Source organism: Olea europaea, unplaced genomic scaffold, assembly GCF_002742605.1.
Source record: "Olea europaea var. sylvestris unplaced genomic scaffold, O_europaea_v1 scaffold2305, whole genome shotgun sequence".
Classification (NCBI taxonomy): Eukaryota; Viridiplantae; Streptophyta; class Magnoliopsida; order Lamiales; family Oleaceae; genus Olea; species Olea europaea.
Window position 1 is genome coordinate 86,042 of NW_019241142.1, and position 12,743 is coordinate 98,784.

Consider the following 12,743-nt stretch of genomic DNA (forward strand, 5'->3'; position numbering starts at 1 on the left):
CAATGTTTAATAACTGCACAATATTTTAATTGCATAGAAGGTTTATAACATTCACACATTATCATATTCATGTCTCGAACATTTTTCATCACATTCTTATTTTCAAATTAACATAAATTGTTGCTGATTATGACTTCTCTCCAAAATTTTCTTTAAGATAGAGTAAAAAAAGACTGATTTGTCTATTGTATTTTTGAATAAGCAAATAAATAAATAAATAATGTAAAAATACGATTAAATATTTAACCCTCATTTTAAAGCGAGTTAACATTATTTTTGGACGAAAATTATGATTAAGAACATTTTTATTAAAAATAAGAATGTGATGAAGAAAAAAGTTAAGGATATAAATATGATAATTAACAAAGGTTAATGACCTTCAACATAATTAAAATATGGTGCCTTTGTCGTAGCTAGCCTGACCATCGAAAGAACTCTCTTTAGCTGCTCACTTAGCAAGCCAAATTCTAAGTGGGATTTAAAATTTTTTGAAAGTGAAAAATGAAATGTAGTCTACAATTATTACTTAAAATTTGTGTATTGCATTGTATTTTTTTTTATTTTTTTTGACATTATTATTATTACTACTACTACAACTAAATATGTATTTTATTAATAGGTAAAATAACTTAATTTATAATTATTTTAAACAATTTATTATTTTTTAAGCAATTCAAATATAGTATTTTTGAGGTCCTGTTACAATGTAAACTTTTGGGGCATTTTACGAGAATTAGATCTATATAGTTAGACTTATTCTCGAGATTTTATTTTTTCGATAGAAGTGATAATGAAGTATTAAATTGTGTTTGCATACATTTAGTGAGTAAACAATAATATCGATATTAAGAGTAGTTCTTCAATTATATCGTATCGATCTCTAATTTGGTATGTGTAGGCACAAGCAATCAATAATTTTGTGGTTTCTTCGTTCTCTCACTGAATCTAATATGGTTCGACTTGCCTAACCAACATTTGATCATCCCTACAACAAAGCATGATGTAATCTCATAACCCAATCAGTTGAAGGAATAAATATGATGAAGTCCTATCTCCATATAACTCTTCAATAGATTTTATCTGAATAGATCACGTTGTCCATCTACTCACAGATCTTGTGAGGTCATCGTCATAGTCACGTAGATGATTACAACATTGAAGCTAGAGGGTAAGCAGCTACCACCATGCAGCTTGTCTTCTTCTAGAATTCTTTAATGATTTTCCTTTTGTTCCTCTTTCTTGAGTTGCACGTAAATGTTGCCCGTAAAATGCTATTCTCAATTCTCAAAATATGGAATCTACCATCTGCAAATATTTAATTATTTTAAACTATAGTTTAATTTGAAATCGTTTTAACTTTTCAAAAGAAATTAAAGAGAGAAATTGTACATGATATATAGTTGGATTGACTTTTCATAGTGTCCAAGCGCACCTGGCCTCTATTTTGTGTAAATTAGAGTTGATAAAAAATTCACATCAAAGTCAATAATTAATTTTAAAAACATATTTTATGGAATCCACAACTTTTCAATCACATTTCACCAACTTTTATCAAATTTTACTAAAAATTGATTTTATTTTACAACAAACAAGGGCCTACTACTTTTTCTTTTCATTTTTTTAATTACCAATGGATATTTCAGTAGATAAATGTTTAATATATATTTAATTTTTTTTCAAAAATTTTCAACCTTTTTTTCTTTTGGTGAAAATTACACAACTTAAATTAAAATATAAAAATGTAATTAAAATATAAAAATATTCCAATATTACATTTTTATATTTTTTACCCCATAATTACTGTAATATTAAAGCACAAAAAGGCTTATGAAAAATAACTTAAGTCGTACAGTAATCGATTTCTTTGCTAATATCACTTCGACAAACATGCCCATTTTTTACAAGCATCAAACTAGAATCCCTAAAATGTAGTCTGTTCATCATCCCAAAATCGATTTCCACAAAATTGATGCTTGAAATATCCTAAACCCATCTCACAAATAAGTCATTTTCAATTCTTAAGCTCTAGAAAATCATTATAGAAAATAATATGACGCTGTGAAAGAAAGGAATTCAAGCGAAAACCTTAGGAACAAGCAATTTGGAATCTACCAAATAATAAAGAAAATAAACTCACGAATTTATTAACGAAAAAATAATTAAAAAAAGAGTTAAGCCCTTATTTATAAGGGTTTACATGGAAACGTAGTTTAGAACAACTAAAAGTAATGGAAAAGAAGTTTAATCAAACTAGAATTGTAAAAAAAAAACGAAAATAAACGAATTGACAAAAATATCGCTAAAACTTTGAAAATCAGTTTTCGAGACCTAAGAGAACTCGAATGGCTGAAATTCAACGTACATCACAGCATAGCAGTGAGTATTGTTCCCCTCGTCGTTCTCCTTCCAAAATGGTCTTATGGGATCGATCCGGAATCAAGATAATTTATTTCTACTAGTACTCTTTTTCCAATATATCCCTTATGTCCTACACCAGTCCCTTCCACCTCCGAAGAACTCGACCCCGATTTATAATCTGGATACAAAGGCTTATCATCTTTATAGAACTCATACAAATCTGCCAAATTGAATGTATGAGAAATACCCATAGACTCTAGCAAATCAATAATATAGGCATTGTTGTTAATCCGTTTAAACACTTTGAGATGCCCGTACTTTCTCGATTTCAGCTTATTGTAAGTACCAGCGGGAAATCTCTCTTTTCTCAAAAAAACCATCACGAAGTCCCCTTCTTGAAATTGTTTATCCCGTCTATGTGAATCTGATGCTGCCTTATACTTTGCATTAGTTCTCTCTAACTTCTATTTTACCTCATCACGAACTACTATCACTTCCTCTGCCAGATGTTCAGCAGCAACACTTTTATTATCACCTTTAGGCAATTTCGCCAAATCCTCCACATGGTAAGGCACCTCTGTATACACAATAGCAAATGGAAACTTGCCTGTAGCAGTATGAACTGCACTGTTGTACACGAACTCCACTTGAGGTAGTGTAAGATCCCACTGTTTAGGTTTATCTCCACAAACACTTCGAACCATGTTTCCAAGAGTACGGTTAGTAACATCGGTCTGTCCATCAGTTTGAGGATGTGTAGTGCTGCTTAGATTCAAATTAGTTCCAAACAACTTCCATAAGGTAATCCAAAAGTGCCCCAAAAATTTTGTATCCCGATCTGATGTGATAGACTTGGGAACTCCATGTAATCTAACAATCTCCTTGAAAAATAGTTTGGCAATATGTGACGTATCTGAAGTCTTCCGACAAGCTGTAAAGTGCGCCATTTTGGAAAACCTGTCAACCACCACAAAAACAGAATCTACTCCCCGTTGAGTACGAGGTAATCCCAAAAGAAATTCCATAGCCAGATCTTGTCATATGCCCTGAGGGACAGGAAGTGGCATGTACAACCCAGTATTCTGTACTTGACCCTTTGACACCTGACAAGTATAACACTTTCTGACTATAATTCCAACATCCCGCTTCAACTGTGGCCAATAATACCTAGCCTCCAAACTGGCTATTATCTTGTTACACCCCAAGTGTCCACTTAGACCTCCACTATGTAGATCTCGAATCAATTTTTCACGTAGAGATGAAACAGGAATATACAAACCGGTTGCTTTTGAATAGATACCCTTCACTAATATAGAAATCTACCATTGATTCTCGATTCACACACTTATTCCAAATCTCCTTAAAGTCAGGATAATCTGCATACAGATCTTCCAAGCACTCAAACCCAATAATTTCTTGTGATAATGTGATCAATAAGAAAGCTCTCCGACTCAGTGCATTTGTAACTCTATTGGTACTCCCAGATTTATGCTTAATTACAAAAGGAAATTTCTGAAGAAAAGTTACCCACCAAGCATGCATCCTACTGATGTGTTTCTGACTATGAATGAATTTCAAGGCTTGGTGATCAGTGAACAACACAAACTTATTCTGTACCAAGTAGTATTCCCACTGCTTCAAAGCCCTAACAACTGCATAGAATTCTTGCTGATAAGTACTCCACTTCTGCCTAGTATCACTTAACTTTTCTGAAAAGAAAGTCACGGGTTTCTTCTCTTGAGAAAGGATAGCCCTAATACCAATACAACTAGCGTTACACTCCACCTCAAAGATCTTCTTAAAGCTTGGCAAGGCTAATACTAGAGCTATGCACAACTTTTCTTTGATGAAGGTGAAGCTCTTATCTTGTTCCTCTCCCCAACTGAATCTTCCTTTATTCAAACATTCTGTGAGAGATGCCACGATACTACTGAAATGCCTGATGAATCGTTTGTAGAAAGTTGCTAACCCATGAAAACTCCTTACTTCAGAAACTGATTTTGGTGTTGGCCAATCTTGAATTACTTTTGTCTTCTTTTCATCTACATGCAGACCATCTTTCCCTACCACAAAGCCTAAAAACAATAGCTTAGATGTATAGAATGTGCACTTCTTCAAGTTGATGTACAACTGATTTTCCTTCAGAACCTCCAGGACTTGCCTCAAGTGAGCTAGGTGATCCATCTTAGACTTTCTATAAATAAGGATATCATCGAAATACACAACAACAAAAGACCCAATAAAAGGACGGAGAATTTGGTTCATCATCTTCATGAAAGTACTTGGGGCATTTGAAAATTCGAATAGCATCACCAACCATTCATAAAGTCCGTCCTTACTCTTGAAGGCGGTCTTCCATTCATCTCCTGGCTTAAAACGGATCTGGTGATAATCACTGCGGAGATCTATTTTCGAGAAGACCTTAGAACCCTCAAACATATCTAGCATATCCTCCAACCATGGAAAACGAACTATACACTTGCGGAGATTTATATCGAAATATATTTTTTGTGAACAAAAATTACAATTTTGTCTCATATATTCATAGCGACATAGGGTTCATCAAAGTCCTGATTAAAATCATGTCTTAATCACTTTGTCGCATTCTTATTCCAAGATCTCGATGTCTACTTCGATCCATAAATAGATCATTGCATCTACATCATCCATAACCTTTTTATTTTAAGTCAAATCATCAACTTGTACAATGGAGATCACTAGATTGGACTCTCCACTCAACAAGTACATTGAAAGTGAACTGATAATCATCCGACTTTGTCTAAGAGTCGATTGATCTAGAATGTGGTGTCATTTGGAACGTAATATTTTCATCAATGTTGGCACTACCATTAGGTGATGCCATTACCTAATCATTACATTCAAAGTCTATTGATCTATTGGATCAGATAACAATTTATCTTTCCCACTCAGATCATGTTGTCCAAATATATTTGATACCATGGGATGTCTATCGCAGGTCGTATTTCAGGAATTGATAGGGTGAGATTGCTCACACTTATTTCTTTCAATACGACCTTATTATTGGACTGACGATCATTTATATACTTATCCTCTAGCAAGGTTATATTTGTGCTAATAAAAAAAAACTATCATCTCTCAAGGAATATAAAAATGTAACCTTGGTATCTTTAGAATATCCTAAAAATAGGTACATTTCTAATCTAGACTTCAGCTTTTGTGCCTTTTCTTTCAGCATATGAATTGGACCCCCGTGTCTTGTGTTCATCGAACTAGAAGTCATGCTTTAAATATTTACTCAGTTGTACTTTAATAGTGGTTTCTACCAGCGTAGAATTCAACATGGATGATTTGCCCATACATTTGTTTTCATTTTTGCATATTCTTAGACTTTTTCGCCCAAAGGGGGTGTGGTCTCACGAGCTCATTTCAACCGTATGTATGTACATAAATAAAGTTAGACTAGTTGGCTACAACACTGTCCATGCTAAGGTGAGCAACTTTGTTTAAAGATACAACATACATTCCCTGAGCTAAAACAGTAGACTCGACTCGATAATATATTTGTTCATATTGCACATTGTGTTCTAATATAGCATAGACTAGAATTGTATAAACTAGAAACGATTGTGCTACATGTACATAATTGTGTACATAATAATTTATATACACATGATGTGAGATACGATTGGACTAGAATTCAACCAAATAAGAAAAAACTCTTTTTTCTCACTTTTTTTAATACATCATCTATATATAAATCATTATGTAACTCTTCATGTAGTAGTATTATTCAACTTGAAATAAGAGAAGTACAGCTATGCATATGCAAACCCATGGAGTTTTACACGTTCCAATTTGTTCATCCCCCACTCCACAGGACCCGAGTAAGGGCCAAAGCTCAACAGCGAGAATCCACCATTATGTTCATACAAGATCAAGGAGCGCATGTGGTCCAAGTAGATGGAAGCCTGGTCGATGTCGAAGGTGGCATGCTATGTACATTCACATCTTGAGGCAGCAAACGGTATTCAATATCAAGCTCACGGAAAATTTTAACCATCTCCTCTACAAAAAGGGCTCTCCTTGACCACCTCTCACCCATATCCTGATGATTTATCGTGTGAAAAGGCCAAATCGTCCATTTTAGCCTGTTCATGTCCTCCATGTCTCTTATGACTATCAATGGAGCCGGATACCAGTGATCACTCCTATTGTCAACATATCTGTATGGGCCATAATGCCATAAAACATGACAAGTTAGATTGATATCTCTCAGTAATGGACGGTTTGCACAGAGAGATGGATAGCTAGTCCAAGCAAGACAGAGAGCATGTTTGGCTAAGCCCAAAAAAACATAAAAGTAATATTTGAGAAGTATAAAACTAAAAGTAAGCTTTTGAACTAATTAAAAAGTTACACGTACTTTTTCTAGCAAACATGTTTAGCAGAAAATGTAAATATAACTTTTAAGCTCAGACCAATGTTTAAGAAACATTAATGGATACATAATATTTTTCTTACTTTAAAGTGAAAAAAATTAATGTATGAAATAAGTAATTAACTTCCTTGTTTCCAAGTCAAAGAAATTATTATTTTTAAGAGAAACAACCACTAGCTTTGAGGTACACGAAGCAATATTTGTACCTTGTTATTCTCTCCTTCATCATTGCAATCTTTTCCCCCGGAGTTGAAATGTGGATAACAAAATCAATTTCATCACCCATATCTGGACTGCGATAATAATTACCGATGAACTTTGTGGATAAGACACTGTTTGGATAAAAAATCTTCTGGTTATCAAACCTCAGAAAAACTGTTGTCAATATGTTCATCTCTTCGACTACCATCTGAAATAAATTAAAACAAAAGTTAAACAAAGCACAAACATAATAATAATAATGATGAAGGAATATGCTCAGCCATGCAGATTCTAATGCAAAAAAATAAATTTGCTTGCAATAAATCTTACCTGAACTTCATCAATTTCAACACGATCACCCACATCAAACGGATGCATCACAAATAAGAAGATAATGGCCTCAAACATTGTCTTGCATGTGTTCCCAAACACGAACACAATCAAAAGAAGCTGAGAACTTAAGAAGATAAAGAAATGCATAGTTGTAACTTTGAGTATAAGGAGCCAGATGACCACTAATATCACTCCCACTAGGGCATTTAGTATTTGGTGCAGTTTGTTGACAGCAGTTTTCGTGTCATTCAAAGACAAAGCTAGGGCTCGCCTCTCTCTAAATGCATTGACCTGCAGTATAAGAGATAGGAAGTACTATAATATTTTTTTGTAGAAGTGATATAAAAAGAATACATTTATATTTCGCTCTTCCTATCATGGATACATACATGAACTGTAGTCTTTGATCGAGCATGGAAGATAATTTTTTTGAAACAGTTCAATAGTAGAGTATCTGACAAATTATGCTTCCTCCAACTTCCATAATACACTTTTCTAAGGACAATCGGTGTTAGACTGCTGAGCCTAAGCACAAGCAAACTCCCCTGCTTAGGTTTTCAGGGTAGAGCACCCAAAGCAAGTTTTTTAATTAGGGATTATATTGAGCAGTCCACATATATAAAGGATTTTAGAGGCAGGGCATCTTTTGAGTAAGCAAAACAGCATGAGAGTGAAAAATGTGAGTTTGTTGTGTGTGTGTGTTTTTTTTATTTCTTTTTATTTATTATTGCTTTTGAAGTTAGGGGTTGAGGTATAATACATAGCACTGGAAAACATCTAAAACGAAACGAGAACTAGGATTAAAAAGGAACTAAAGAACAACCCTTCAAAGACTCATACCTGCCACGACGGAACACTAAAGGGGTTATCCCATACCTGGGAAGACACTAACCTTAGTTGTTGTAATTTGACTGGGTTGACCAAGAGTTCATCCTGGTTTAAACAGCTAACTTTTTTGCTTTAACAGATTACATACGACAAGCATGTGATCCAGTATACATTATCTTGAAAGAAACTTGAGGTTTATCTTCTTTTTGCTGGAGATCCTTTAACTTAATCATAAAATTGAACGGTACTACAATAATATTATCTAGTTCTTGCATCCGATAAAAGACTTCCAGTGAGATAAATAGGATGTTTGTTACTTTCCGCTATACGAAAAAGCACATCTGATCTTGGTCAAGGTTCTTGAAAACTCCAATTAAAATTGAACTACATCTCCATTTCCCCCCAATAAGATGGCCTCAAGAAATATTAGGACACAGATTTCATATCACGAAAGAATTTCTACAAAGATTATTGTTTCACAAGGACTGAGTTGGAGAGAGTATGAAATTAAACTCTCATTCCAAACTTATATTTATGATCCTCCGGTATTGTCAAAATCCAAATATTCCTTTTAGCCAGTTCCTATTACCCACGTCTCCTCCCCCAATAAATTACAGGTACTTTTTCGTACAACCGTGGACAAGATAGTAAGGCCTCTTAGATTTTATGCAAATGTATCTCTCATCAGTCACCATTGCTAAAACAAAAGCGAGCACAATTTGGACATTGTTTGACAATGGACCAGATATAACTTACTATTTCGGACAGATGATAAGATCTCAAAGAAAAAGGGGTAAAATGGATATACTTTTACTTACCACCCAATTTTTAAGAGCTCGTTTGCTTATCCCTTCGTTTTCGTTTGCTCCTTCAATGAGGCGCATGGTCTTCAAAGCCTCATCCTCTCTCATAAAGCGCATCAAATCCTCCAGGTAAATGAATCTAATCACAGATAGACAAGCTACTAAGTCATGCAGTTTACATAAATAAATTGGAATCAACAGAAAACTGAAATTCATAAGAGCATGTAAATATTACTAAAGTTGGACTTTTTTTTTTTTTTTTTTAATAACCGTGGGTGTCCGGACCAGCTTACACGTACCTCGACTAATCCCACGAGACCCTGAAATTTACAGCCGAGCACTCACCTCAATGACTTTGAAGGGACTCAAACTGGTGACCATTGAGGAGCAAACCCAAGATTTGACACTAAGCTATCCCTTAAGGTTACTAAAGTAACTTTCAGTAAATTGATCATGTGCTATTCTACATTTTTTAAGTGAATTCGTGATGTCTCGAGCAGATGTTGGCATCTTGGACTGTCTGGTCCAAATCAATCAAATATCACAGGTCAACTGCAATGGGAGTTCTAACCTTGATAATCTACCTGGCACTTTTTATTGCTTAAAGAATGTCAATGAAGAAATAATCTCTGTCGATGCACCCAAGTGATGGAATGAACATAATGCCATGACAGTGTAATTTCAAATTACTAAACAAGAAAATAAATGATGTAAACCAAGAATATGAATAAGAGCCTGTTTGAGAGTGATTTTTCCCCCCAAAAATTGATTTTTTGACTGTTATTTCACTATTCCAACCGCCATATTTGACTTCTTCTCTCATAGGTGGGCCCCACTTTTCTCCTAACGATCAAAAAATCAATTCTCAAAATTACTCCCGAACTGACTCTAAATTTGGAAGCAATACTTAAAAATTAGCAAGTTGCAGTCAATAAACAAAGTTAAAATCTAAAACTTCATGCACAAAAAAACTAACTTTGATCCAGTCTTCGCCACGTTGTTTAAGATCTTCTTGGCTGCAACTTTAGCCTGTTTTTCACTAGTGATCTGCACGGCTGACTCAACTTCATCGGTTGAGCCCTGTATTTGCTCGTCCAGAGTCGATAATACACCTTTCCGAACAATATTAGTCAGCCTCTTCATATTCCAAGCTGAAATATTCTTCTGATTCAGCCTATGCAAATGATCAATTGTTATACCAGCCTCATCTTCCTTCTTTGACGTGATCCGAGAAAACAAAGGACTCTTTGCACCAGTAGCCATGGGACTCTTCCCAGGTGCCCCTAGCACTTTCGCACTTTTGGGAAACACATTTGCCTTAAGGTCAGCGGGAATATTCACCCCAGCACTCTGAATCTTTTGAACCTCAGCTATCAACTTCTCCTCCTCTTGTTGCTCATGCTGAATCTCGATCAATGGTGGAGCAGAAAGTGTCTCAATGACATACTGATTAAACAATGATTCCTGAATCCGATAAAAAAATGTGCTGACATGAAATGAGTATGCTAAAACCTTCACCAGTAAGGTCTTTAACAACCAAATCAATGTCCCAACCAAGAGACACACCCAAATCTTAGTCACATAAGGCAAAACATTCCTCTTCGTAAGTCTCTCAACCTTCTTATCGAAAATGCATTGCCAAGCAATCAAAACCAGAGCCAACCATATACAGTTCTGCACTGCATTTCTCAGCCCGTAAACAAAATACAATATTACGCAGCAAAATATTCCTCTCAAAGAAAAACACAACAATTCTAATCCCCCACCCTGATACCAATCTTCCAGAAATCAAAACCAAAACCATCAATTCCCATTTCCACAATTGCAATTCGAAAATTTCCTTATTCTTCAACAGATTAATAGTTGAACTACAAACTAAAGCCGCGATAATCAGAATCAAGCTCACCAGTTGAAGAATCGAAAGTGCACTGAACTTCATTTTCTTGTAATCATCTGGCAAATCTTCATCTAGAAACGGGTCGTCTTCATCTATTTCAGTTATTTTACCAAAAAACTGAGATTTTGTGTTTCTCAGATTCTGGGATTTCTGATTGTTCTCCGGCGGGTCAAGTAATCGGGACTTGGTTATGGTTCTAAGCAAACTGGATTTTCTCCGGAAAGATGAGTTGGAGCTGCAGACTAGAACCTCTTCCTGTTCGGCGTTGGACCTGCGGTTTGAGACCCGACCCGCTGCCGTCTCCACCGTGTTGTTATGAAACGGAACGCGGACCTCCCTCGGCGTCATCTGGCCGTTGTTGGTACTCGGACTCTCCGCTATGCGAGATAAGGGAGACTCGGTTATGAAATCGAAATCCTGGTTGTTCGCGGCAGCTCTCATAACGACGTCGTTTGAGAAATCGTAACTTGCATCCTTCCACATTCCACCGGCATTAGTAGTAGTGCTAGTATTATCGCTAGGTTTAGTTGGTTCCTTGAAGGAATCCTGGCCGTTGATTTTGACGATAACTTCTTTGGGTAGTGAAGGAGAGGAGGAGATAGAGGACGATGAATTCATGGCGGTGACGGTGGAAGCGAAGTTAGTACGTACTAGCGTTACTGTTATCTACAGTGATGGGCTTTTGGCGAAGAAGGAGATTTTAGAGCTGTTCTTCTTTCGGGGGGCTGGATTGGAGAGACTTAGAGGATTTTTTGAGTTTTTCCATGTGAAAATGGTGGTTATCCGATCTATATAGACTCTAAAGAATTCAAAAAGGAAAAATTTTTGAAAACTGGATTTGTGAATATATTATAAAGAGAAGAGATTGATGAGTTGTCCTGTTAGAGGATTAAACAAAACCCAGAAACGGCTGCATTAGGTTTGGTGAAAAGGATTGAGGTGGGAGTGCAACGGAGGGAGAGGCGGAGGATCCAGATCGTACAGATGGCGGGGGCGTCCATGATAGACGAGGATGGTGCATGTTGAGTTTGTTTGTTTGAGTGGGAAATTCCCACTCAGCTTTCGACAAGGTTCTTAATTCTTTCTTGGGATAATTGCAGCAGAGGTCCCAAATCTTTCAAACACTAGTAGATTTTTTTCAAATTTTTGATTTGTTGCAACTGTCACCCCTAACCTCTTTAAACGTTGCAGATAAAGTCCCAATGGAAGGAAAACATCCAATTTACTGTTAGTTGACCATAAAATTGAATTTGACTACATTTTTAATATTTTTATAAAGGGCAAAATAGTAAATTTTCTATTTACCAAATTAAATAATTACATTAATTAATTAAATATAAAAAACGGAAAAAAAAAAGGAAAAAGGGGGAAAACCAAAAGCACCGTCACAGCCAAAACTCCATTGTCGCCTCCATCCCAATCACTTGTAGCTTTTTTCTATTGACTTACCATCTAGACTGGGATTTCCTTTCACACAAATGGAAAGGATAAAACCTGTTAATACACACAAATATAGACAGATACATACACTTTCCCATTGATCTTTCTTTTTCTTTTCTTTTTTCCCTTTCTCGGGTTCGTTTGGTTAGCGTGTTGATGTGGGATGTGACCGGGGTGTCGTCAGTGATTGTTCTTGATTGTGAGGATGTGATGATTTTCTCTGTATTCTTGTTTTGTTGAGTTAAATCCAATTGGGGTTTGAGATAAAGCAACCCGTATCTTGGCATGGCGACCCGGATGGCATGAAATTAGGGTTTATATCTTGCAACCGGAGATTCGCAGCCATGGCATGGTAACATTCTCTCCCTCTTCGCTAAATTATATACAGATCTGAGCCCCAACTTTTCTTGCACCGTGTTTGGTTAAGCTCAAATATATGCAAAATGTATTTTCGATTTTGGGC

At 35.7% G+C, this 12,743-nt stretch overlaps 1 protein-coding gene across 1 annotated transcript; it reads right to left on the reverse strand.

Annotated features, from left to right (window-relative positions):
• Window positions 1–5,890: 5,890 nt before the first annotated feature.
• On the reverse strand, window positions 5,891–11,865 carry LOC111381436 (mechanosensitive ion channel protein 8-like). The gene is given in 6 exon segments (XM_023005214.1): window positions 5,891–6,563; window positions 6,985–7,187; window positions 7,310–7,603; window positions 8,959–9,082; window positions 9,920–10,657; window positions 10,659–11,865. Coding segments are annotated over 6 exon segments (2,448 nt in total). The 5' UTR covers window positions 11,459–11,865; the 3' UTR covers window positions 5,891–6,274.
• Between the last annotated feature and the right edge of the window lie 878 nt (window positions 11,866–12,743).